This window comes from Camelus dromedarius, chromosome 5 (genome assembly GCF_036321535.1).
Source record: "Camelus dromedarius isolate mCamDro1 chromosome 5, mCamDro1.pat, whole genome shotgun sequence".
Lineage (NCBI taxonomy): Eukaryota > Metazoa > Chordata > Mammalia > Artiodactyla > Camelidae > Camelus > Camelus dromedarius.
In genome coordinates, this window is record NC_087440.1 from 74,494,965 (window position 1) to 74,522,838 (window position 27,874).

The following is a 27,874-nucleotide window of genomic DNA, read 5'->3' on the forward strand; positions in this document are numbered from 1 at the left end:
TGTCCTGTGTTCTCAAAGAGAATGACAAAACAAATTAATCATTTTCCATTACTCCGCACACAGCACTCGGATGTTGAAAGAGCGTGTGAACAGTTAACCCCCACATGGGCGAGCTTCTGGTGCCAGGCAGAGCAGATCTAAACAGAAGTCAGGCAAGGTGTTTTATTTTTATCACTGTGGCTTGGAGACTTAATTCAAAAACAACTCAGATCAACTCTGCCTATACTTTTAACATTTGCTTTCATAATTAATCCTTTTTTGAGCACTAAGAAACACTCCTTTGAATCTTGTACAAAGTATTCCCCTGGCCGACTGCTGCCAAAGCAGACAGAGGCAGGGGGTACCTAGAATATTTTAAAACTATCAAAAATTCAACTGAACGATCTCTTAAGGAAACCCAACTGCTAGGCCATCCTTAGTTCAGCGTACCAATAATCTGAAGTTATGGCAATACATTTTAGCACATAGCTTACCTAAATAATTAACGTTAAAGGTGAATACTAAGTATGTTTGAGAGGCTCTGTTAAGGTACATCCTGAATGGCTGAACAGAAGGGCAAGAGAGGGCAGATGAAGTATATGTGAGCAAAAGTACATATTAAAAAAAAATAAATTTATCTAGTTTCTTAATTTTCAACCTTTGAGAAAGATGGACCATGAAAGCCAGTGGGCATAATACAGCTGACAATACTACTTGATAAGCAAATTCATCTGACATTTGCCACAGACAATTGTTTTCCTGAAATTTCAATTGCTAGAAAGTTTTTTTTCTTTTTCCCAAATGAAAGCCATGTATTCATTCAACTGGACAACAATGAAGCTTTGTGGCTTGGTGGTTAGTATGAAAAGGACTTAGTCTTGCCAAAACAATTTGAAATTTTGAACTTAGGCTCCCTCCCCCTACTTCTTTTTAACACACTCAACTAAAATGAACAAGTTCTGCAGCCTTTACCAGACACATTAAAGGAAAACAAAACAACAAAAACAAAAAAAACCCTGAAGTAGCCAAAACCACATGATTTTGGACATTTAAAGTATTATAAAAACTCAAGGAAACATGCAATACTCTGGAAATTAGGCAGGATTTCACAGCACTTATTACACAGAGACTGGATAGGACATCCAGTCTTCCCTTTATCCAACAGCATTCACTAGGCACCTACTATGTGTAAGTTAAACTATAACATCACTACATCAGACTCCATTCTCCTAAGGCTAACCAGATTTAGTTCAAAGATACTCTTTTCGGGGGTAGGGCATGTCTCAGTGGTAGAGCGCATGCTTAGCATGCAGAAGGTCCTGGGTTTAATCCCCAGTACCTCCAATTAAAAAATAATTAAAAAATTTAAAAAGAAGTATAAAAATTTAAAAAAAGATATTCTCTCAGTTCCTGAATGAAAACAAATCATTAGGGAAATAGAGAGAAATATGTATATTATTATTTTTCATTAACTGCCTTTTTTTCCTTATTAAAACTGGAAAATTTAAAATTATAGAGACTGTGCCTTACTATTCTTTGAACCTCTGGCGTTAACACATAATAGCTACTCAATAAATGTTCATTGAACTTGATGCTGTAATTGCTTCTCAGTCATCCAGCAACTGGACAAGAGTACCCTATTTCTTTTTTGTCCTAAGAAATACATTGTTCATTCACTGATTTCTGAGTTTGCAAAAAATTCATCTAGGATATTATCATTTTAAGACTCAAAGTCTTTTTGCTTATACAATCAATTTCACCATCATTAGTATCTAGAATGCCACTGTCTCTTTATATCCATCTTCTGATTCATCTAATAACTGTGAAATGTCTTCCTCTGTCAGTTTCCTTCTCTTTGTCATTATGGGAGAAAATGAGTAATTCTGAATTCCCAACCTGCATACAGTAAGAGTAATAATAATAATGAAAAGGACTATAAAATTTCTCCTTGAAAGATAATACAATATTTTGATGGGAGGTACTTCTCCATGGGACTGCTACATGTCTTAGGACGGCTTTTGTCCCAGAGTAGCTTTTTAAGAATGTCTGTACAGCAAACAGACTTGGAAAATAGAGACTGTCTTCCTCTGAGCAAAGGTTGGGTAGAATTTCTTACAGCTCCCTTTGTAAGATCAGGGGTTCCATAGGCTCAGGTTTCCTCGGGTATAACACAAATTCACTGCATGCGCAAAACCCGCCTGGACCCATCCCTGCACTGCCCCGACGGGACTTGGGAGGTAAAAGGAAGGATACAAACGTGTAGCTCATGGGGCCAGCTGTGCTGTGAGTAATAAAGTCCTTTGTCTGGTGTCTTCTTCCAGCACCCATGAAAGTGTGGCAGGCTAACTTGGTAACTTGTGAGTGGGGTAAAAATCTCAGACTCTTCAGTTCTAATAGACTTTGGACAACACAATAAGAAAACTGAAATATTATGGTATAGGGGTGATTCAGTTCACTTAGTGTAACATCCTTCTGTGTGATCCAATTATCCTTCCATTTTCATATTATTTTTGTCTCTTCTAGCATAGTTGGGAACAACTGAAAAATAACAACAAAATAATTTTTAGGATGATGAAAAAGGAAAATGTTTTAAGAAAATAAGATCACCCAGATTCATTTTGTACCTTAGATTTATATAATAGGCTTCAATAGACCCATATGGTATTTGCAAGACAGAATGACTATTTTTTTATTTTAAAAATTAGAAAATTTTCTTTGTCCTTTGTAAGATCTTAAAAAAAAAACAGAATAAGAGTTTTAAAAAAATTCAATCCTTACCAAAAGAAATTAATAGGCCAAAATTGGATCCAATTGACCCTAATGGTATACTGAGAATTAAACCACCCTTGAAAAGCTCTCTGCCTTTTATCATCCCCTCTCAGAATCCTCTTCACCCGTTCAGTGGCAAATTTCTCCTTCCTGTGAGCCTATGTAAATCACTTCTATGGGGTCTGATATGAAGTCTGGTAGTTCATGAAATACTTGTCCTATGCTGCCTTGCAAGATAAACCATGCTTTACACTCAGTTCTTTGCACGGGCTAATTGGTTGTCACTTGTTGAATGGAGAAATGAATGAAAGAAATGAATGAGTGGAGAAATGAGTGTGGTGCTAAGGAGGGGGATTAACATAAGAGAAGGAATGAGGGAGGCAGGTAATTTACATCTTAGTCAATACGCCAAAAGCAAATGGATAGAATAGCCCATTTGCTCAATATACTGATTTACAAAGCAACATATTTGTTTTTTAACTCTTCATATGGTTTCCAAAGATATTGCTTTGTAAATTGGCCAATTTGTTAAGATTTATTAAAACCAGAGAATTAATCATTTGGTGAACTCATGACTGGGCAAAGTTGCCCTCCAAGTTAGACCTGACAAGGTTCAATTTTACTAAGAAGCTAAAAGTAAGCACCCTAGTTTCTTGGAAAATTTTTTAAAAAATGTTTGAGAAGAAATCTTACAACTGTTGTTCTGGTAGGTTAGAAATAATACATAGTAGGGGCACACTACAAGATAGTATCAGTAGAAAAGGCATGAAATTAGTTCATGGAAGTCAATAGGACTACATCCAACAGATGTGCAGGCAGAGTAACACCAAGCTCTAGGATCTGGGCTGTAAAGGCACATTCTTAAAGGGCACATAAAAGACGGCTCAAACCAGTGATTCTCATCCATGACTGCACATCAGAATCATCTGAGGAATTTTAACAGATACTGGGTCCTACCTCAGGTCAATTGAATCTGGGGGCAGGAATGTGCTGAACTAAAATTATTAGGATTATTAAATAAGCATTACAAACCTCAATTTCTCAGATGTTAAATTTGAAACTATTAAACTAATTTTGGAGGTAAAACGTATATGATATAGAGTGCCACGGCACATAGCCAGTGTGGCAACACTAGGACCAGAATGCAAATGTCCCGACTCATGAGACAAAACTTTTCAGTCCATATGTTGCTCGTGTGACTGGTAAAGGTAGTGCACATATAAGGGAGGAATGCTCTTTAAAATTAGAAAAGGACTTTCCCATCCATTACCTTTGATCTTCTCAGCAAGCCTGTGACACAAGCAGGGAAAGTATTAGGCCCAGTTCATGGATAACAGAAATTAGAATCAGAGAGGTTGAGTGAGTCACCCACGGGACAGAATCAGGACTCACAACCAGATCTTCTAACTCTCAGTCCACCGAATCCTAATCATTCTCTAAGAAATCTGGAGATCACCTGCCCTTTGCCTTACCCTCTCGGTGAACTCCGACATGTCTGGGGACAAATACACTCTTCTTCAAGGAAAAACTAGTGTCTAACATGGAGTTTTGAGGTATTGCAAAGCAAAATGAGTTGTGAGGTAGAAATGACAGGGATAAAGCTGAAAACAGTAAGTTTTCTGAAAAGATATAAAGGGAGTATTCCACAGAATCCAGGTCTTTAAAGTCAGTAAGTCAAATTCAGCGTGCTTTAGACTATCTGGTTAATGTCTGATGGTAGTGAAACAAAAAAGTCAAGGATGGCCTTTGCTGTGGCTATAGGTAGAGACTGAGATGCTAGTAGAGAAAAATATTAAAGAAGCTCCAGAAAATCACTTATGAACACCAGCCAGACAAAATAATTAAGAAAAGAGCCTAAAGAGAATAATGAGGGTATGGCTATTTTGGTGGTTTGGACTTTTACTGTTTGATGTTCAAATATAATGTATTCGGGGGCAGTGATAGGATAAAATCGTTCACTAACATTAAATAATTAACATAAGACCACTTTGGATATTTATATTAATAGTGATAATAGTGATAGTTTATACTCTCTCCAGCCTTTCATCTGAGATCAAAGTTTGTTAAAAGCCCTAAACAAACTTTATAAACAGTTTTGTAAGTGGAATTAGAGCATTAAAAAAAAAAATCAACTGAGGCATTTACTATCACTGAACAAGCTCAAGACAGAACTAGCAATGCAACCTAGGGGCACGCCGACTCTCTTCTCCAGCATTCACAAGGCAGAAAACTTGATCAAAGTTGCTTTATTAAACTCCATTTACCAAAAGGTAGGTTGAAGGCATATTCTGACAATTCTAGATACGGCCCAAGAATGTCAGTGTCCTATTTATGACTCTACTTCTCTGTCCTGCTCAAGGTAAACAGGGGGTCTGCTTGTTAATTTTCTTCCTCTTCACTTTGTATCATTCACTAGATACTTGTAAAGCATTCCTTACTCATGTCTTCATTACTCTCAAGAGTCACAAGTGGAATATGTGGAATGGAAAGAACACGGAGTCACTACTCAGGACACTTGAACTCTAGCCCTAGTTTTGCCACTCTTGGCAACTCATATAAACTCCTCTGGCCTCCAGACTTCTTATTTATAGGGCGAGGGGTTTTGACAAGGGTCTCTAAGACTTCTTCCAGGTGTAACATTATCTAAAATGTGAGATCCATGGCAGCAGGGACCTAATCTGATACGACACTGCTGAAACATGGCAGGGATTCAATAAGCATCTGTTATATACCATTACATGATTAAAGCAGGGTGAATTGTTTGAAGGAGACTATTGGTAGGGGTGGAAATTGGTGAAGATCGACTTTTTAATTCTTCCTAGACTAGAGCCTATTAGATAAAAGAGCTTTTTAAACATCACCTAGTCCAGCCCAATCACTGAAAAAAAAAAAAAAAAAAGGAAAATTGAAATGAAAAGAGGTTAAACAACTTGCCAAGCAAGGGTCATACACCTGGTTATGGGGGAGATACGACCAGAACCTATCTTTTCTGACTCTAAATCAAGTGCTGTTTTTCCATATCACTTTCCATCATTTTAAACTAGGGATACAATAATTTTCAGCTGAAACCTGTAGGCAATTGGTTAAAATTAGGTGCACAAAATGAAAAATTCCCAAATCAGCTTTTTTTTATGTAAAGACTACTTCAAACATGTAACAGACACTATTCCCACCAACTATATATGAAGGGTTTAATACCAATATGTTGTTTTATAGTTAAGTTAGGATCTTAAAAAAAAGTAAATACATTACTACTCTGAGATTTCACCCAGATATGTTCTCTTAAAGAGAACAGAAACCATTTCTTATATATATCATATTTTTCAGAAAGATACTTGAGAAAGTGTTTTGTAATATACACTCATATCATCTTCACAACATAAAGCAAAAGCTTTTTACCCAGAGAATGCACTGTTATTGATAGTATTTGGAACAGGATTATAAAACACATTATCAAGCAAGGCAGTCAGGCACCCAGACTACTTATCAGCATCAAATATGAAGCTGTCAGTCTGACCTCCAAACACTGAGCAATTCGATAATACTAAATTCATCTGCTGGTAAAGCTGCATTCATTATGTAATTTCTCAAAGATACTTTCCCTGTGTCACCGCATTGATGAAAAATTTGACAGGGCTGTGAGGTACCATTTTTGCAGGCTGAAGGAAGTCTTACATTTTTAAACTGGTCATCATCTTTGGCCACAAGGTTGCAACTCTGTATACACAGTACATTTGTTTTAACAGTATTTTCTTCATTTGAACATAAGCACAGTTGTGTTTTTGAAATTTAACCCTTTGAAGCTGACCCCATTATTGGAAATCATACATATTTTAATACTGACCAAAACAGAATACAGGCTCTGTGTTTTGGGACAAGGTGGTGAAAGGAGAAAGTCTAGATTGTTTCAACCAAGATCCCTCATGAGAGATTCATGAGGATATTTCCGCTTGCCCTCGAAGTGAATATACAGAAGGTAGACTAACATTAGAGCAGTGGGAAACTTGGCAGAACGGGCTAGGACAGGGTTTGTGCAAAACCTTTTTCCGGTTTCAGTTTGAATGGGTTCCCAGGAAGTGTCAAGTTCGAACAAATCCAAAATTTTACAATGTAGCTCAGCCAAAACTGCTGAGATTCACCTGATTCTGGGTCAAAATCGTACAGAGCACACTGCGTTTTATTTGGTGTAAAGCCAATTTGACTGAACCTTTCAGGCAACTTCAATGAGAGGCTTATAGCCTTGGCAAAACCAAAAATGAACCTAGCTTGATCTTTGGTTTTGAAACAGCAAGTTCTGGCTTTATAAAGAGATAGATTCTTACAAATACTTAGAAGAGGCATTGCAAATAATTAACAGTTATTTGGCCACATTTACATACTCAAGTCAGTTATTTCCTGAGCTAAACCGGGACACTTTAGTTAAGTACATTAACTCTTCTCGGTCCATATACTCCTAAGTGCCCCAGGGCAGAATCTGGTGTCCTAGCAAAGAGTAACGGTCCTTCAACAACTTATGTGCCTGTAGTCACTTGCACACATAGTCGGAGGAAGCACAATTAGTGCTAGATTCATGGTGGGAAGGAAAGAAAATTGAAAGTCTGAGATTTGCAGATACTAACTAATATATATAAAACAGATAAACAGCACATTTATACTATATAGCACATGGAGTTATATTCAATATCATGTAATAATTTATGGTGAAAAAGAATATGAAAACGAATATATGTATGCTCCTGTTGACTGAAGCACTGTGGTGTACACCAGAAATTGACACATTATAAACTCACTATACTTTAATTGAAAAAAAGAAATATATACATATGTATATATAACAAAAAAGAAAAAAAATACAAAGAAAGTAAGTCTGCAATAACCATTGCCTACTCTAATGGTAGACAAGTGAAATCAGAGCACATGGCATCACTGGGTAATTTCCATAGAGACATACTGGATATCCTGCACTCTTGGACACCAAGATCTTGAAGATCAGCTGGTGTGCATAGCTCAAATCTTTTACCACTAATTTTAGCTGAATGAATTCTTTAGAGATGTGCTTAAGGCTCTGACAGTTCTTTTTTTACATATTTTTAAAAGTCATAGTTCTAAAAGTTTTTCGGGGTCTTGTATAAGTTTTCTCAGATAGGCAAATCTGTGCACTTTTTTCTCCATATAGCTACACATTAGGATTTATCCTATAAATTATCTTTGTAAGTAAATATTGAAAATATAGGGGTATTAGATTGTTTTAAGTAACTCTGACTTGAGAAGTTGATTAAGCACTGACAAACTGCAACTACAAATTACACATTTGCTCTAAGTCAATGAGTTTCAAAATTTTATTACATTCTCCTTAAATAATTGTTTAATCTGTGCATCTCCCTTACTCTCCTTCCCACACACACATTTTTAGTGGTTGAAATGCTTTTCATCAGTTTAGATAGTTGCAAAGGATGAGAACCCTGGAATGTTGTAAATATATCATCATTTTCAAATAAAACTCATATTCCTCATATAAACTTATCCAGCGAACTTTAAATCCCTCATTAATTTGTTACCACCATTTATCCACTTACGAAATAACTAAGTAAGATCCTCTTTCAAAGACAAAGGTTTTATATTATTCTTTTCGCTCTGAATTTATTTCAGATCTCTTTTCCCTCACAGACTTTCATCCTAATATAAAACGTATTTATGTTTGCAGGCCTTCTTACAGGTTATCTTACTCCATCTTTCTTTAACAAAAATGTTCATACACAGAGAGAAAAACTGTTTTTTAAAACTTCCTATGATCATGATGCTCTAAGTGTTACACACTGTTATTGACTGAATTATCATATGGTTAATATCAGGTATATTAAAATTTTTGAGAAAAAAATTAAATGTGAAATGTCAAAACACCCCAAAGCTTCCATAAGTCTCTCTCTTATTGGGATGGACAGAGCTTCCTCTTCTCCTGCACTCAATTAGCTCATGTATCCATGGGTAAATGGGTAAATGTTCATTTTTGTTTCAGCAAGACAGGGTTCCATTTCTATTACTTGTTTCTATAAATGTACTCACTGAGAAATCTTGTTCACGTAAAACAAGTATGTGAGAATGAAAGCAGTTTTGCTATAACATCACTCAATTTCTTGAAGGCCTTCCTAGTTTTACAGCAAAGATTACATAGTGATCTGTCATTGAAAATTAATTTTAATGATCTATCAGCTTGATTAGGTCCTCTTTCAATTTTGCTGAAAGCAAAGAATTAGACAGCACTTGACTTGCCAAAGGATTGTGATGTAGTTATTAAAGTCATTCACTTGCTGTTTCTGGAAGGTATACCCAAAAGGCTTTATTTACCAAGACTTGTCAACTGACTACAACAGTTCTTTTTTCAGTTAGAGACATTTCATTGAAGTTAACTTATGCAAAAAACAAAAAATCCTATTAATTTCAATACCATTCTATCAGTTAAAAACTTTAATACATTTATTTTACCTTAGCATTAAATATACTTGCATCCAAACCTCAGAGCTGCAGCTTGGCAAAGCCCAGTCCTCTTGTCAGACCAATCAGCCAAAGCAGCCTTATTTTCTGGCAGAAAAAAATCTCTGGCTTCACTTTTTAATTCTATGAAATGTGCTAATGTGTCCTTGTGACAAACATCCTACTTTTGAATCATAATTCTAAGATAGATAAATAGATAAGGCATGGAGCCGGGCCAGAGCTTGTTAACCTGGATGAAATAAGACACTGCGGCTTTCAGTCACTTCTTTCCAACACTTCTTAGCTTCGTTTTCTGAAGCTATCCATTCTTGGATTATAGTAGGGTGATGGAAGAGGTGAGATCATTAAATAAAGCTGTCTTCACTCCCCCTCAAATCAATAATATATGTTATTTTCAGAACAACTTATTCTCAACACTCCACATATCTAATACAACTCTCTGTTCTTACAAAAAATATGTGTAGTACTAAAAAGGACAAGAAGCCTTACCTTAATAACTTGCTTAAAGGAGGACCTGAAGACAATAAAATCTTAACTTGCCCCTTGTTTTGCACCCTCAGTCGCCTGGGGGAATTTGCTATAATGGGACCTTGGATGGGTGAGAAGTAGGGCTTTCTTTTGTAAAGTGGGAGGAGGTTGATCATGAAGGGTAAAGAGAGCTTCTACAAGCAGAGCTATTTTAGGATAATGTGCAGGTAGAAGCTGAGGATATAAAAATCCAGTCTCAGCTTCTGCACAGCAAAGGAAACCAGAAATAAAACAAGAAGAAAACCTACGGAATGGGAGAAAATTTTTGCACGTGAAACCGACAAAGGCTTGATCTCCAGAATATATAAGCAGCTCATACGACTCAATAAGAAAAAAATAAACAACCCAATCCAAAAATGGGCAGAAGACCTAAACAAGCAATTCTCCAAGGAAGACATACAAATGATCAAAAAGCACATGAAAAAATGCTCAATATCACTAATTATCAGAGAAATGCAAATCAAAACTACAATGAGGTATCACCTCACACCAGTCAGAATGGCCGTCATTCAAAAATCCACAAATGACAAATGCTGGAGAGGCTGTGGAGAAAGGGGAACCCTCCTACACTGCTGGTGGGAATGCTGGTTTGCTGCTGGTCTGGTGCAGCCACTATGGAAAACAGTGTGGAGATTCCTCAAAAGACTAGGAATAGACTTACCATATGACCCAGGAATCCCACTCCTGGGCTTGTATCCAGAAGGAAATCTACTTCAGGATGACACCTGCACCCCAATGTTCATAGCAGCACTATTTACAATAGCCAAAACATAGAAACAGCCTAAATGTCCATCAACAGGTGACTGGATAAAGAAGAGGTGGTATATGTATACAATGGAATACTACTCAGCCATAAAAACCGACAGCATAATGCCATTTGCAGCAACATGGATGCTCCTGGAGAATGTCATTCTAAGTGAAGTAAGCCAGAAAGAGAAAGAAAAATACCATATGAGATCGCTCATATGTGGAATCTAAAAAACAAAAGCAAAAACAAACAAACAAACAAAAACAAAGCATAAATAAAAGGACAGAAATAGACTCACAGAGAATACAGACTTGTGGTTACCGGGGGGTGGAGGGTGGGAAGGGATAGACTGGGATTTCAAAATTGTAGAATAGACTACACTGTATAGCACAGGGAAATATACACAAAATGTTATGATAACTCACAGAGAAAAAAATGTGACAATGAGTGTGTATATGTCCATGAATAACTGAAAAATTGTGCTGAACACTGGAATTTGACACAACATTGTAAAATGATTATAAATCAATAAAAAAGGTTAAAAAAATAAAAAAAAATTAAAAAAAATCAATTCTCTTTAACCTGTTTATGTCTGACTACCCTTTGGAAGATCTTTGTGTACTGTGGGGGTATGCTACCAGAAGACCACGCACAGACTACGTTACTGTCAGGGAAAACATTTAATCATTTTGTTGTAAAAACGAAAGTTCTGCTAACATGTTTCAATTCCCTTTGCTTTCTGGTGAAATGTGTCACAGAAACAAAAGAGTACATATAATATGTACATAGAGAAAATGACAATTTTTGTGGTTTTAATTAGCATTTCCCTGATTACGAACGAAGCTGATTATATTCTTGCATGCTTCTTCAAATGAAATGCTTGCTCGTGTTTTTTACCTTTTTTCTTTTTTTTTCTTTTTAATTTCTGAGTTGTTTATCTTTTTACAATTGCTTTGTTGGCAATAAGATTTGGATACAAATTGATTTGGAAACAAAATGGTAGTCAGTTATATTTTCTGCTACAAATATATTGTAAGTGTGGCTTTTCTTTTCATTCTTTTTATGTTGTCTTTTGATTTGTGGGAGTTTTTAACTTTGATGTGGTTACATCAATCATTTCCTTTATAATCTATGTTTTCAGTGCCTTTTCTTCCCCCTAAGTCCTAAGTCCCGAGGTCATGAAGATATTAACTGTATTTTGTTTTAAACTTTTATGGTGCATCATTCACACTTAAGCTTTCATCTATTTTTGCATCTGAGATAGGGGTTCAATTTCATTTTTTTTCATATCATCTATGAAAAAGTCCATCCTTACACCCCTCTTATGTGATGGGAGCTATGTCAGACATCAAGTTTCTATGTACACATATTTGTTTCTGGATTTTCTATTTGATTACATGAATCTATTTATTTATTCTTTTGTCAGGACTACACTATCCTACATTTCAGTAATTTTAATAAAGTTTGATATATGTGAGGAAAACTCCTCCCACCTTGCTCTCCTTCAGAAACATCTTGGCTATTCCAGAGTGTCTTCTCTATGAAGGACCTGAATTTTTTTGTTAGACACTCTCCTGTATACTTTGTGTTCTTTGTTACTTTCTTATTGCTATAGTACTTTTAATTACATTTTCTCAGGGATTATTGCTGGAGTTAGAAGTAAAATGGACTTTCATAAACTGGTTTTTATCAAGCTCGTTAAACTTTATTTTTCATAATTTAACTACAAATTCCTAAAGCTTTTTATACAGACAACAACATTATTTCCAAATGATGCTGTGGCGAGTAACACCTACACAGTGTCTAATAGAAACTGTGAAATGGGGCATCCTTTGCTTATTCCTGGTCTTAAAGAAGGACTTTCAAAATGCTAAAGTGAGATTTGCCATAGATTTTTTTTCTCATGACTTTTGTCAGATTAAGGAAGTTTCCTTCTATTCTTAGTTTGCTAAAAAGTTTATGAGGATGATAATGATATCACATGAATAAATGCTTCTTATTCATCTAGTGGGATGACATTATTAAAAATATTTCTCCTTAACCTGTCACTGTGGTGAATTATACTGATTGATTTTTCTAATGTTAAACCAACTCAATTGCTGGAATAAACTCAATTGATGAATTGGTAATTTGTCAGTGTTCATGATTAATTATACTTTTTATACATTCCTGGCTTCATTTTGCTAATATTTTATGTATATTTTTGCATCCATGTTAATGTGAGATGTTTCTGAATTTTCCTTATTTATACATTCTGTCTGGTTTTGTCTCAAAGGTTATGCCAATTCATAATGAGTTGGGCATGTTGCTTCTTTTCCATTATAATTCATTTCTTGACCTGTGAGTTGTTTAGAAGTTTACTTTCAAATTTCCAAAAGTCTATGGCTTATCTGGTTCTTTTTGAATTTTAAAGCTACTTATAATCATGCCACTAAATTCTGGCACATGGAAATGAACACAGATGATATGTGTAAATTCCAGTTTTCACTAAAGGGAAGTTACATACATGCTCTCCCTTTCTTTTGTCTACTTATAATATAAATATAAGGACTAGAGGTGGAACAGGCATCTCAGATCAGGAGGGGGACACAATATATTGAAGATGATAGTGCAAAATAACAAAATAAACCTGCCTATAACCATACCTGCCATGGATGCCGTATATTTGGATTGTTACACAAAGGAGAAGCTAATTTCTATCTTATTTAACCCGCTATTATTTTTTGGATTTCTCTGTTAACTGAAGTTATGATAACTCAAACTAACACAAAGGTATGAGAATCTAAATTATCATGGTATTTCTGGAAATGAAAATATAGATCTGAGGCGGTGAGACAAAAAACAGAATCTCTGTCTCCAAGTTGACTGGCCTTCCTTTCTCTTTCATTTCCTTAAATGACTCCTACCTCTTCCAGTCCTGCCTGTATCTCCTCTTCTTCCTTGACCTACCACTTATGAAGTTCACTAGTTCCTTTCTATAAAAAAGGGTAACCACTTTAACCCTGATTTTCTGATAGCAAACCACGCCAATCCCTAACTTTCCAAGCACAGTCCTAAAGTCGTATTACTTCCACAAGCACTTTCCCCTGCCCTTACCTGCAGTCGGTCACCAGTCCGCTCCGTGCTGCACACCACCACTACAGCGGTACTCCCACACACCATGCTCCCCACACCACAACCCCTGATTAAAAACTATTAATACTCCCTATGGGCTAAACAGCCGTGCTACCAGCTTTCACCTCTCACCCTTGAAATGCACAGGACAGAATGCAAAGGGATCACATCAATTCTTTCCAAAAGAGCAGCCCAGAATCCTTCTCAACAGAATATCTCAATAGTCAGTACCAACCGATAGGAACAGGCACTCAGGAAGAAAACTACTTGTAACCCTGATAGAAAAGATCAAAATCTAAATTCCTTGATTTGTATTTCAGCACTTCAAAGTGTCTCCTGTTACTCTCTGTGTTATCTCCAATGAGCCTACAAGAAAAAAATAATGTGAAAGTCTTTGAAATGGAACAAAAACTTACCTGGGTATTTTCAATGAAAAACTAGTTCTTGCTTAGCAGACCCTTCTAGGTTTTCTGATTCTGTGGGATTTCTGTACCAGTCTTTGTCTTTGAGCTATTTATAACTTTATGAGTTGTAGAGGACTGATAGCTATGCAAATGATTCTTGTATATAGACATGTAAATAAATTTTGTCAGGGAGGTTCAGTTGATTTCCTTCCTCCACTATGGAAGAAGCCAGTGTTGCCTCTATTTTAAATTCATTTCAGTACTCATAAGTGCTCTCTGAATGTTCCCTAGAGCTGTAAGTAACATCTTGCTCATTCTTTCACTAATTAATGAGCTAAATAAACTCATTTGTCATGAGATCATTTTATATCTGCATGAGAGTCATAATTTCATAATTTTACCTTAAACTGTTCTTAAACATCCTTTTAACAGACCCTTTGTTCACTGATGCCTTTAAACTTTGATTACTTTCCCAACATGCAATGTCTTCTCTGACTCTTTCTACCTGACACTACTGATTCTTTACATTTCAGTGATGGATCTAATCTCCTCCATCATGTCCTCAACTACGAAAGCCATGCTCTTCCTGATAAACCTAGACTTCAGTGACGTCTGAATTTATTTTACAATTATTGTTTCTTCGTAATACTTTCTACAAAATGTATTCTTATTCACATGCTGTAGACAGTGCATATTTATCTTATAACATCAATTCAGTTATATGTAAGGAACTTCTCTCCTCAATTAAAGTGCAAATGCCTTGAGAGAACTAATCACAATTCATTTTCCTTTTCTCCTCTTCATCGTACACATAGTGCCTTAGGCCCAATGAATAGCCACTACTGAGTCCCATCCGTGGCCCATGAACTGGGGCTCTCGGTCAAGATGTTTTTTTTCAGGTAACCACTTAATTTTATTTGGGGAACAACCTACTATGTTTTGGCTGAAGGTGGTTCTTTTCTAGGGAAATTCACACTAAACTTTAATGAAGCTCATTAGAGCTTCTGTGAAACAGCAAATAAAGTGTAGTGCTGATCAGAAGGGCTGAGGAAAAGAGAATAAACTGATATCCTTCTGGGTAACTTTCCCCCCAGCTCTTGGGGCTGTGTGTACCTATATTCCAAAGAACAGTCTTATAATGTTCAGTTTGACATCCATTCTTTCATTCAACAGATGTTTATTCATTACCCACTATACATTAAGAATTTTTGACAAGCCCTAGGGATGCATTTGCAATCAAAATGTAATTTGTAATCCAACAAGTTTACTTGCTAGTGAAGAAGGAGAAGGGAGAGTTGAGAAAGAGGAGGAAAAAGAGACACAACTGTGACCCATGTAGACAACTGGTGACAAGCCAAGTCAAGTTAACTCAATATGATGAAAGCACCATCTTATTTTCTGGTGTTAAACCTACTGAACCTGTAAAATTAATCTATTGTAAATATTCCTAATGGAATAATGAAATTTCAAACACTTTTCAGATTTGTATCACCAGAATATACACCCTACATTCAAAGCCTTACATATCCAAGTATCAACTAAACCGAATAAGGGACCACCAATACTTTTCTATAGTTTAAGTGCTGAGTTGCAAGAGAATTGTAAATGATCTTGAGACCGCTTCCAGCATATTTGATTTTATGAACTATACAGGATTTCATAACATTTCAGTATTAACATTATTACTGAGCATTTTCATTTCTATGGTTTTACTTATAATTATTTCAAATTAAAACCATCTTGAGAAAACTGCCACTGTGAAAAACCTAGTTCATTTAATCAATTTTATTTTTCTCATGACGACTTTTTATTTTTATCCTTTATTCCTAGAGGAACCCTTAGAATAAAGCATTTAAGATTTAATGCCATAGTACTTTGTTAGCAAAGAGATTATGTAAGTAAAAAAGATTAACAAATACTAATAAAAGTTATAGGCTTTTTGTTGTTATTGATATAATTTTCAGCTTCACATATCGGTTTAATTAAAATGATTAAATAAGAAATAATAAGCAAGCACATAATGATAATGATAACCTAACATTTGTTTGGTCCTAAATATTTTCACATATATTTTCTCTTAATTCTCATAACACCCTGATAAAATAAGTTTACTTATAATCATTTTTACAGATGAAGGAGTCAAGAAACGAGTGATTTACTAAATGCTGTATAAGTGGCATTTTGTATGCTGAACCCAAGTCCTCAAACTCAAAATTTCTGTTTTTGTTCATACTTTTAAAAAGAGCATTTAATTCACAAGCCAAATCCTGTTGGCAAGACACTTCCTAAGAGTAAGTAAAATATATGTGAAGGAACACTAAACATTTAATACATCTATAATGTCATCATACTGAAACTGAGAGGGTCAGTGTACTTTCCAAATGGCCCAGTTAAATCTAAGGAATAGATTATTTATCCACTAGGGTCTGGACACTGCTGATCAAAATGACTTGCTTACACAGGACTAAAATGTGCTCTATTAGCATCTTTCCATTCCTCATAATCACAAAATAAATATTTTATTCCTTAGTAGCCTTATTGTGTATAAGTTTCTTATTTTTTTGCCTGCTCATTAAAAGCATAAAAAAAATCACCACTAGTCCCAAACTGCTTTTAATATTTTGTCTGTTTTCAAAAGCCTTTTTTTAATACAAAATACATATATTCAACATTTGAATCATACTCTCCATATACCATTAAATACTTTCTCCTCACCTCACACCATGTAACAGCATGGCAATATTTACTTTCTGAAAATGACTTTTTATGGCTGAATAACATTTCATCATAAAGTATACCATAACTTATTTTATCATTCATTCAATCCACATGGCTTTTATTATAAAAATTTAACACAATCTTTTATTTTAAACTTGCAAACAGACAAAGGAGTAAAATCACAGCCTTAATTCTTATTTAACAAGTCACTATTAAGATGGTTCTCAATTTTTTGTATTCTTTTTTCATATGCCTCTCATCACAAGTTACCATTCAGGTACATGCAATTTTGTGTCTTGAATTTGTTTCCATTTAACATTATATAATACTCCTTTTTCATAATCATTGTGTCATGTTGGGTGGACATTTCACACCTTATCTAACCATTACTTTATTGCCACACAGTAAGTTGTCTCCCCTTTTTTTCTATTCACAAGTATGTAAATCATTTTCCAATAAATATTGCAAGCACATAATCTTTACGCTCATGCACTTTAAAAAGATGATTTTCTAATAATAGACTCCCTCAAGTAAGATTATTGAAAAAAAGGCTTTATCATTATTTGGATATTGAAAAAAAATGTTGAACGTCTAGACTTCAAAGTGTAAATAGCATCCCGATCTGACTTTCTTATTGACTCATCCTTTTAGCGACTGGGAGATACAGAAATAAAAGGAAAACATAATTACATTTAAACTAATTATGTTTTCCATAAATCAGTACATATTGGCAACATCATCTTCTGAGAGTGGTGACCACTTAAATATCATATTTTTGCTTTTTTCCTGTATTTTTTTTTTTTCATTTTAAAAGTCTGTTATCAACATACCTTTCAGGCATAGTTTAGCTTATTTTCCCCTTTGACTCTTAGATGTAGTTTTAGAAATGCTTTCTGGGACTGCTTCCTTTGGGGAGTGCTCTGAAATCCACACCAAGGACCCAGCAGTGATTCTGACAGAAGGAGAAAGAAAATTCCCCAACTTACCGTTTCTAACGCATTTACACGGTCCTGCAAACAAAGCATAATATATAATTATAAAAACAAAGTTATTAAAAATCACTTCAAGTTTACTTAATTTTTAAGACTATTTATCTTCTATTAGTAACATTTTCTTGAAGAATGTAAAAAAGGAAAACTACTCAGAATGATCTCTCCAACAGAAATATATTCATAAAAGAATCCTTTTTAATCATCTCAACTAGTGTTAGGACTGCAAGGTTTAATTTAAATTAAATATATATTTAGATACAGTTTCTAAATGAAATAGATCTGACCACTTTTCTATTGGTAAAATTACTTCTCTAAGGAAATAAAATTATTGGATATATTTGAATATATGAACCAGAACTAGACAATAGTAATGATATAAAAAAGGAATTTAGCACACAAACCAGCTCTCAATTAGGTATACAGCACACAGTGTGACCTCACAGGCAGGTAAAGTTCAGACATAAAAATAAGATCACCAACTAAAATTAATATGTATATTGTTAATTGAAACAAGGCAGGAAAAATACATGAGACAGAAATGTCATGCAGCCAATCCTAAACCCAGACAGGTCTCTACTACCTTCAGCATCTTAACAAGGTATTCATAGAAATACCGGTTTTGAAAAGGGTCATTGACAATATCTCAAAAATCTAAATGATTAAGAAAATGGTTTCATTCTCAGTCTAATGGTTGTGTTCTCATTTCTTTCCAGAGCTGATAGCTACATACAAGAAGTTCTTACCAAAGAAAAAAGGCTGAAACTGAGAGATGAGAGTCTGAAAATTTAAAAAAGTGCAAAACTATCCTTTTTAAGAGGATCAAGGCCATTTTTCTTTCTATTTTCTCATTTTAAGCGGCTGGAGGAGATATATGAAATCTGGATTTCTTTGTTCTTTAGTTAATCATTTGGTGTTCTAAGAGGAAAAGAGGGAAGACGGCGCACAGGGCGATTCAGCTCAGATCTCTGTGGCCCTGCAGAGACTGACATGGACCCACGACACTCAGGAGCATAAACTTGGCCCTCCCTTGCATTCTCCCAGCTTCGCCTAATACACAGAGGCCTTGTCTTTGAGGACTGCAACCCAGCCTCCAAACCTCAGACTGGGAAACTGGGTTGCACATTTCGGCCCCTTTGAACATTTGGCTATGTGGGGACAAGTTAAATGAATGTATTACGCAAAATGAACCCAAAGCAGACTTTTTCACAATACAGTCTGTTTAATTGCATTTTGTTGGCATACTTGAGAGAACCTCACCCTTGCCCTCATAATTTTCATAAAATAGTTCTATTTTATTGGTGACTTGTGTACTGTCACATTTGAGTAATTCATAATAAATGCATACAATGCATCAAAGGGGGTTACATCTGTTGTTACCAGCCATCTTATTCACAGTGCGTCTGGGACAAAACCATTCAGCAAAGCTTTATCATCCTTTGCAGACTGAACAGAACCTCATGAGACAGTCTTTGGGTAGTCTCGCACCTACAGACACCATCCCGGAAGGCTTAGGGCTTTAAGTTGTCCCCACGCCACGTATTTATGGGGCTTATATCATTTATGATTTGTATATTTTAAAGGCACACATACAGCTGCTTTGAAATCAGCTGATGTCATATGATGCCAAAACAGAACAACTGAATTAAATTCTCTCTTAATTCCTATCTCAGTGTTTGGTAAAGATAAATTGATATAACTTATGTATTAATGTCTTCATTTTACTTAAACATTTGTTACAGGATTTTAAAAGTGATACGTACTGTCATAGACTACACGTTTGGGACCTCAAAATTCATGTGTTGAAAACCAGTGCGCTGGCATTTGCAGTGTGGTCTTTGCGAGGTAAGAGGTCACGATGATACAGCCCTGATGGGATTAGTGCCCATGCAGGAAGAGACACAAGAATGCTTGTTTCTCTTTCTGTCCTCTGTCATGCAGAGCCATATCGAGAAGATGGCTGTCTACAAGTCAGGAAGAGGTCCCTTACCAAGAACCGAATCGGCCAGCACCTTGATCTTGGACTTGCTAGGCTTCAGAGCTATGAGAAATGTCTGTTGTTTAAGTCACGCAGTCCACAGTAATTTGTTATAGTAGTCCATGCTGACTGAGACATAGGCCTAGTCTATAAGACCATAAACACCAATGGTCAAAAAACCTCCAATTCTTTAAAATATACAGATCAATAATCTACTTCAATGCAATTTGTTTATGTCTGTTTGTCTATAACCTACACCATTCCAAAAATAGTACTGAGATAACTTTAAATGAAAAATGTATACGTTAAGAAAATGAGAAAATTAGGGAAATATGAAATTCAGTCCATTAACCTGAATTTAAATAATTCAATCAACAGCAGCTAATAGGATGCCCGCCACGGCTGCCAATTAGTGAGTGCCGTCTAAATTGCATTTTTTTGGTCTTAATTGTATGCTATACATAAAAAGAAACTACTCCTAATCTTCATGAACTTATTAACTTGCTTTTAAAATTTAAGAAATGTATTTGGAAAATATAAATGGTTGTAGCTGACTTCTTTTTTGGCAGACAAGATTAGTTATTATAACTCTGTATATAGAAGAATTAAGTTACTACAAATCCTGATTCTTAAACAAAGTATTTGCGTACTTCCTCCCATATTCTTATCATTAAAATAGAGATAACTTAAGCCAATTCTGTGGCACTGATACAGTCTATGAAAAAAAAATGCCATATACATCCTAGAATGAACATATAATTATACCAAAATATGTTCTCCTTAACCTCACCCACTCCCACTCTCACTGCAACTGTAGTGTCTTGTTGCTGTTGCTTAAGCTCCAATGTTCATTTCAACTGATTTTTATCTTCAAGTTCAACCTGCAGGCCCAACAGTCTCCTCTCCTCTCCCACCAGACACACAATCCCAACCTTGGATCTTGGGGAAAAAAAAAGAACTGCTAGAATGCTGAAAGGGGGTTAGCAGGTGAGCAGAGTGGAGAGGGAAGAAGGCTCCGTAAGCAATGAAGACACTCGCCCTATAATCAAGCCATTTCAGGTGGTTTTAATAAATCAGTAGTTCCTATTTTTGTAGTCACGGACTTTACGAATCTGACGAAAATTTATCTTTTCCCCAGGGAAATGTACATTATATAGGAAGCATATAATTTTGCATATACTTTTAGGAGAACTGCAGACTCTCTGGAGCCCAGCCATGGGCCTCCAAGTACTTTTGCTCCAAATAAAAATACCTGAAATAAGATGTAAGAATTATACAGATAAATTATTTTAGTGGACCAAATCTATTTATTTCTCCTGTATGAAACATTTCTGGATAGCGAGGAAAGAAACAATTGGGAGTGGAAGGTTAAAAATCAAAGGAGAAATTTCCTTCAAATATTTTGAAGAAAAAAGTTCTTGGGGAAAAAAATGTTTTATTGCTATTGGTCTTTTTTTTTTTTTTTGTAATTGGATAGTCCCTTTCCCACTATTCTTTAGTACTAAAAGTATTATTATTATTATTATTATTATTATTATTATTATTAATTTAAGGGGGGAAAGTCTAAGAGAAACCTGAAATGGCAACAATTATTTTAACATTCACTCTTGAGAGAATACACACGTAGTCAGTGCATAGTCAGTTGAGTTAAAATGAAGAGTACCAGACATCAGTGTGACTATTGCATGCCATTTTTAAGTGAAAATAATGCTGCTAGAAATCACATTTTAATTTATTCTGGGCTTGACAGATCAAGTAAGGAGAGTTATTTTTTGGGGGGAGGCAATAGCACATGCACTATAAAAAAGATGTATTTTAAACTTTTTATAATGAGGTTAGTAACCTGCCCTGAGCTGTATATAGTCCTTTTGCTATTTGGTCACAATGGGGTATACTTTAGAATTTATGAGTAAACCAAAGCCAGTTCATTAGCATCACTGGAGATGGGCAAATATCGGTAGGCTAAGTCAGGAAATGAAGGCTAAATGGATAGCTGGTGCCTGAATCCCTGATCATCAACAGTCTATTTGACTTAGCTGAGCCAATCAACTAGCCACATGGTTTCATCCATCCCATCTAAGAGATGAAACAGAGGCTCTAGGTCTAAATGCTCAAGAGGGTTTTTGCCTCCGGTAAGCATAGCTGTACAGATCCAGTGACTTTATCACAACAATGCAGTACGCTCCAAGGATGCTTTAAATTTAGCTAGCCTACAAAAAAACACAATACTGGCATAAAAACATAATGAGAGTCTCTATTGCTTCTGAGTCTAAGAGACATTAAGAGTATAGACTAACTCCGGAATCTTCCCCGGGACCGAAGGGCCAAGATGGACATATAATTTTCAAAAAGAAAATCCGCCATGAGGACCTCCTCTCATCACTGTTTTATAAACACAAAGCCTGTCTTCTGGGAAAAAAATCCACTCAGCTTCACCTGGAGACCACTGCAAGGCATTTTTCCTGTCAACCTTAACTTGGTTTAATCAACACTCACAGTTTACCTGCTGCTTCCTATATGAAGGATATAAAATAAAATGCAGATGTGTCCCTTTTCTTCTCTATGCACTTCCACATGACAACCCATTACATATAACAAACTGTCATTCTTTTTTTTTAAATAATTAAAAGAGAAATAATTTCAGATATATTCTTTTTCCAAGCTTCAAGATAGTAAAATGAAAGGAAAAGGCTTTTTTTTTTAACCACCATAAAAGATCAGCATTTCATGGAATCCTTCTAAAAATTAAAACAAAATAGAAAAAAAATCAAAGCAACCTCAAGAGTGCAACACCAAAAAAAGCTTTAAAATACAGCATAAGTAGACTTCGAATATATGAATGAATCAATGGTCTATACATAAAGTTGCATGTTATCTATTAAAAGCCAAAGTTACTCTATATTTTAAAAAGCTTTAGAATGAATGACATTAGTGCAACTTACAGTGGTTTCCCCACATCTAGTGTTTAACTTAGCTGTCAGTAGATACCTATAGTCAAACTTTGTTAACTCATCTCACTAGCAGCTTAAGAGCCCCTTTCTACTTCAGGGTTCAAAATAACAAAACAGAAATGCTGAAAAGAAAACCACAGCAAGGCGTGAGGATTTTATCTAAAAAGTTGTCAGTAAGAAAACCCAACTTTTGACTTATCAAGAAAAGCCTGTTTAAAGGGATGTATCGTTTCCTAGCCTAGAGAGAGTATCCAGTAATACTCTTCATTATCTGCTTTTCACTTGGGGACTGGAACATCAGAAGCAGAAACTATCACAAAATTTAAGAACAAAGTCCAAGTGTGTGCTCCACATTTCTGATCTGTTCCCTCATCCACTACCATTGCCAGATAGAGGCCCCCGGCAGCCAGCTGTGCTTCTGTACCTTCCTTCTGCTCTGTTCTCAGGGTGGCGGTTTGGTCTGTGGTATTGCTTGTTATGAGGCGATCACTGACTACTGTGCTTCCATTCAGTGCTATTCAGGAAAGGCTGAGGTTGCACTGAAGTGGGATGCGTGCACTAGAAAATGCAGCCTGAGAGACTAGGTAGGTGTTTTGCTTAAAGTCCCTACAAACACTTCCAGTCAACAGTACAAAGTTAATATCAAAAAAAAAATCTGATTTACCCTTTATATTTCAGGTCACAAAGCAAGGCAATGAGATTTCTCCCCCCACCTCTTCAAAATGAAGAATCACTGCAAGCTTCTTCTTTAATGCACAAGGTAATGTGGTGCACAGGTGTGCGACCGTAGAGTAAGACTACAAACCAAGTGAAGGGTAAAAGGCAGAATTATCTTTTTCCTGGGACTGCTCAGTTCCACAGTGAAACTGCTGATAACAGGTAGAAAGACTTCAGTGAATGACATCTAGACTGGGGACAACTAAAAGTTATCTGAAGATAATATAACGGCTATGATTGTGGTTAGGGACAATGCAAATGACAATCGATGTAATTTAAAAGATTGACTGTTCCCCAAAAGAGATGCAGGAACAGGAGTTGAGCAGTAAGGGGAAAAAGCCAACAACTCAGAAACCATCACACCGTATTTTTTCAAGGATTTACATTTTAAGAAATAAAGTACATGTCTCCAGTTTTGAGGCTAGTCATATATCAGCTGAATATGCTCTGAACTCTTATGCAAATCATAGTGCAGTGGTGATTATGGCATAATTTATGAGTAGGTTTGTGTCAAGCACATTCTGTAAAACAATAGGGTATGCTTTTTTTTTTCAGGGTGTGTATCTTACTGCCACCAAACATAGCTGATCTAATAAGACTCTCTGAGATTAACATCTCCTTTGTTTCCCTCAAGTGTACACATCTCTTGGGTTTCCAGGTAAAGCATGTTCACAAGGAAACCCACATAACCACAGGAGCTTTTGTTCAGTCCTTCCTCTTGAATATCTGAATTGCAGCATGAGACTGTTGACTATCATGCACATCACACAGCTGGGTCATTAAATGGCACCAGAGTCCATCTTGGGAATTAAATTACTTACCTTTCAAATCCCAATAATCCACATCCTAACTTATATGCAGAGTCACTTACTCAATTCTTTTCAGGAGTCAAAGCATAAGGAACATTATATTAGAGACTCCCTCTCTCTCTTTCATTCCCATAGTCCTTCTGTGGGCTACTGTGTACAGTTCTCTCTCAACATTCTATACTAAAAAGAGAGGCTGCTGAGAATGAATAATTAAGACATAAACAAATTGTTTTAAAATATACTTGGCTGACAAAACCCAGGCTTTTCTTGCTTCTTAATTCAGTCTGACTAAGCTGAGAACTATGAATAATCTCCATTTTATAATATACAAGTACCAGTAGGAAGGGAAATGTGGTCAAAGGATTTAAAAGTAGCCTTAAATTATCTGTACTCCCATAATCAATGGTGCATTATATGTGACTATATTTCACAACATCTTTGAAAACTGAGGACAAAAACCCAACAATTTAGTTTTAGTTGAACTTCTAGGAAGCGTACCCGAAGGCTGACTTACCCTGTATGTCCTACAGTAAAGCAGATGTATGTTGACTATTCAGCTCCACATACCCTAAATATTCTACCTATGAAATACTTAACTGCTTTTTCTTCAAATTGAGCGTCATTCTGATTTTTCAGTGCAGTCTGACTAGCATCTTCCAAAGGTGGCATATTAAACAGTAGCTTTGGCTGTGTAAGAGAGATGTGAGTAAAGAAAAAGAGTTGGAAAGCTCTACTCTCTTAAAATAAGTTAAAGCACTATACATAGTAATAGCTATAAAAATTACACTAATAGGATTATAATCACTTCAGATGATTTTTAAAGTTTTTGCATTTACAGAGAATAACATCCCATAGGACTTTTAAAATATTCTCTCAAATAACTGCTCACCCAAACTGAAGTCAGAAATTTTAAAGAAATCATTACTTGAAGTTTAAATGGTTTTACTCTTCAGGATTATAAATAAAGCGTAGTGATTCATTTTCAAAATATCCCCAGTTATCCTGCTTTCAAAATCATCCGTAACTTATCCTAAATTCCAAAGTCTATGAAACAAAGGAATAAATAAGATGTGGGCTTATTAACAGACACACCTGGGCAGTTGGAGCCAGTAATGAAAGCTACTTTTAACACTCACCACCTTACCTGTGATGGACCACTGATGCAGGGCAATTTTAGGAGTTCCTGACTAATTACCAAATATTATACTTTCCTTCCATTTGCAAAATTAATAAAAATTCTACCAACAGATATTTATTCTTTGAGGAAGAACTCAAAACTTTACTCTTTGATTCTTCCCACTCCAGTTCATCTTTCAAAAGACATTGTGGAGACATAATCATTAAACCAGTTAATTCCAAGGCAAGGTTCAGCAAAGGAGGACAGTAGGTCACTCCAATCTGCTGTCTGTTTTTTATAGGTCCACAAGCTAAGAATGATTTTTACATTTTTATTCGCTTGACAAAAATCAAAGTCAAAATAATATTTCATGACATGTGAAAACTATGTAAAATTCAAATTTCAGTTTTCATAAATACATTATTATTGGAACATAGCCCATTCATTTCTTGACATACTGTCTAGGACAATTTTCATTCTATGACATCAGAGTTGAGTCATGGTGCGAGAGCATACAGTCTGTAAAAATGAAAATATTTAGAATCCGGTCCTTTACAGGAAGTTTGGCAACCCCCTTTTTTAAGGTGTTGCCGTCTATAAGAATTACTTCTGGCCTCACAGAGATCACCCTGAAGCAAACCCTCTAAGTTTCTAAAAGGGAAGAATAAAATGAAACATACAGACCAGGGATAAGAAATTTAGATGGGAACAGAAAAATTTTACCCAACTTTTAAACTTTAAAATAAAATTTAAAAGTTGTATGTACATGAACACTTATGCTCAGAATATAAACCATTCCTCAGGCCATATAAGTTTCTTCCTTTTGTCCTTTATTCCTTGTTTCCATCATTTTTTCTTTCCTTCCAATACCCTTCCCTACCTTCTTTATTGCTTCCTTTCTTTCTCCCTCCCTCCCTTCCACTCATTTATTCATTTAATTCATCCATCCATCCATGTTTATTGAGACAGACACTATGTTAGACACTGGGTACACAGTTATCAACAAGGAAGATAAGGCCTCTCTGCCTTCATGGAGCTCACATTCCAAAGGAGAAGACAAAGACATGAAAAAAGAAGATACCCAGGAAGTGTGATCAGGTGGGGGGCGGGGGGCTAAGGGCAGAGGTTTGCTTGAGACAGTTTTCTCACGTTAAGTCCCCACAAAGGGGTGACATTTGAATCGAAACTCTAATGGGTGAAAAAAAGTTGTCATTGAAAGAGTCAAGGGAAAAGTATTATAGGGAGAGCAAGCAGCAAATGTCAAGTTTCTGGCATAGGAAAGAGCTTGTTTAATTTAAGGAACAAAAGGGACACCAATATGTGTGTTGTGGAGGTTAATGAAAACATCCCTTTAAATTACCAGTATCATAAAAATCAACACTGTTTATTAAAAGCTTATTATTTTCAAAAATTATATTGGGTTCTTTTCACATATGTTCTCATTTAATGCTCACAAAACTCTAGATAGATGAAAATTATTTATGTGATTCATTTAAGGTCAGAGAAACAGACTCAAAGGGATATGTATTAAATTCTACACTGTCATTAAATATTTGCACTCAGACAGTAATCCAGGACCACTTGACTCAAGAGTCCATACTAACTCTCAAAAACAAATTAAGGGTCACATTAAAAATACTTCCTATAAAATGTATGTATGTACGTATGTAATAGCTGTACAAAGTGGAGCTAGTAGAAATGTATATGGACAGCGCAGTTTTATAAGCAAAGAGACAATAAATGCTTTTTTATTACCATCAGAGCTATGCTTTTGTGTGTGGCAGAAGATAGAGGAAACACTAGAGAACTGTTCTGGAGCCTTTTCTCAAAATTACACATGCCGGAACAGCATTCCAAAACCTTATTTTTAACAGATGTCAGGTAATAGTGTAACAAAACACTTACTATATCACAATAAAATTTAATGCTCAAATAAAAACCACTATTTGTATGCACTTTTATATTTATTTCACTATATAATAAAACCGATTATATTTTTGGCATCTGCCTTTCTTAAGTAAGTTGCAACTCCTTGTGACTTCTGGGTCTGACATTAGGCCAGCTGAAACACACACAGTCAACAAACACCACTGGGGAAATAGCAGGAGAAAGGAGAAAGGAAAGCAAAGATCTACAGTTCATTAGCTGTGATGCTGTGCAGTTAAACGGCACCTCTATTGTGCTGATCACCCAATTCTTTTAGATCTGAGCTGCAGGAGTTTAGATTCATCACTGAGCTCATAAATGGCCTCCACCTCCACCCCTATTCCATTCGTGACAAATTTATTAGTTCTTTGTAACAGTGAAATGAGAACTCAGGATTTCAATTATAACCAGAGTGTAGTAAAGGCGTAGAGTACCTTGTAGGTAATATTTTTCTATTTCATTTTATGAACAAATATGGAAATATTGTTAACAGGCATTAAATGTTATTTATTAGCATGCTAATAAGCTTCACACTTTGAAAAGTAAACACTGAACGTAAACTTAGAATAGTAAGCGTAATGCAGATACTCTGGAAAAGGAATGTACTTCAGAATTAATTCTTTAAAACCAAAATA

At 35.6% G+C, this 27,874-nt stretch overlaps 1 protein-coding gene across 3 annotated transcripts in view; it reads right to left on the reverse strand.

Annotated features, from left to right (window-relative positions):
• The window catches only part of CEP128 (centrosomal protein 128), a 357,240-nt gene that overhangs the window by 35,131 nt on the left and 294,235 nt on the right, over nucleotides 1–27,874 (reverse strand). For all 3 annotated transcript variants that reach the window (XM_064486166.1, XM_064486164.1, XM_031454133.2), the window contains one exon: nucleotides 17,739–17,762. In XM_064486166.1, coding sequence (XP_064342236.1) covers nucleotides 17,739–17,762 — 24 coding nt within the window. The remainder of the gene's footprint in view (nucleotides 1–17,738; nucleotides 17,763–27,874) is intronic.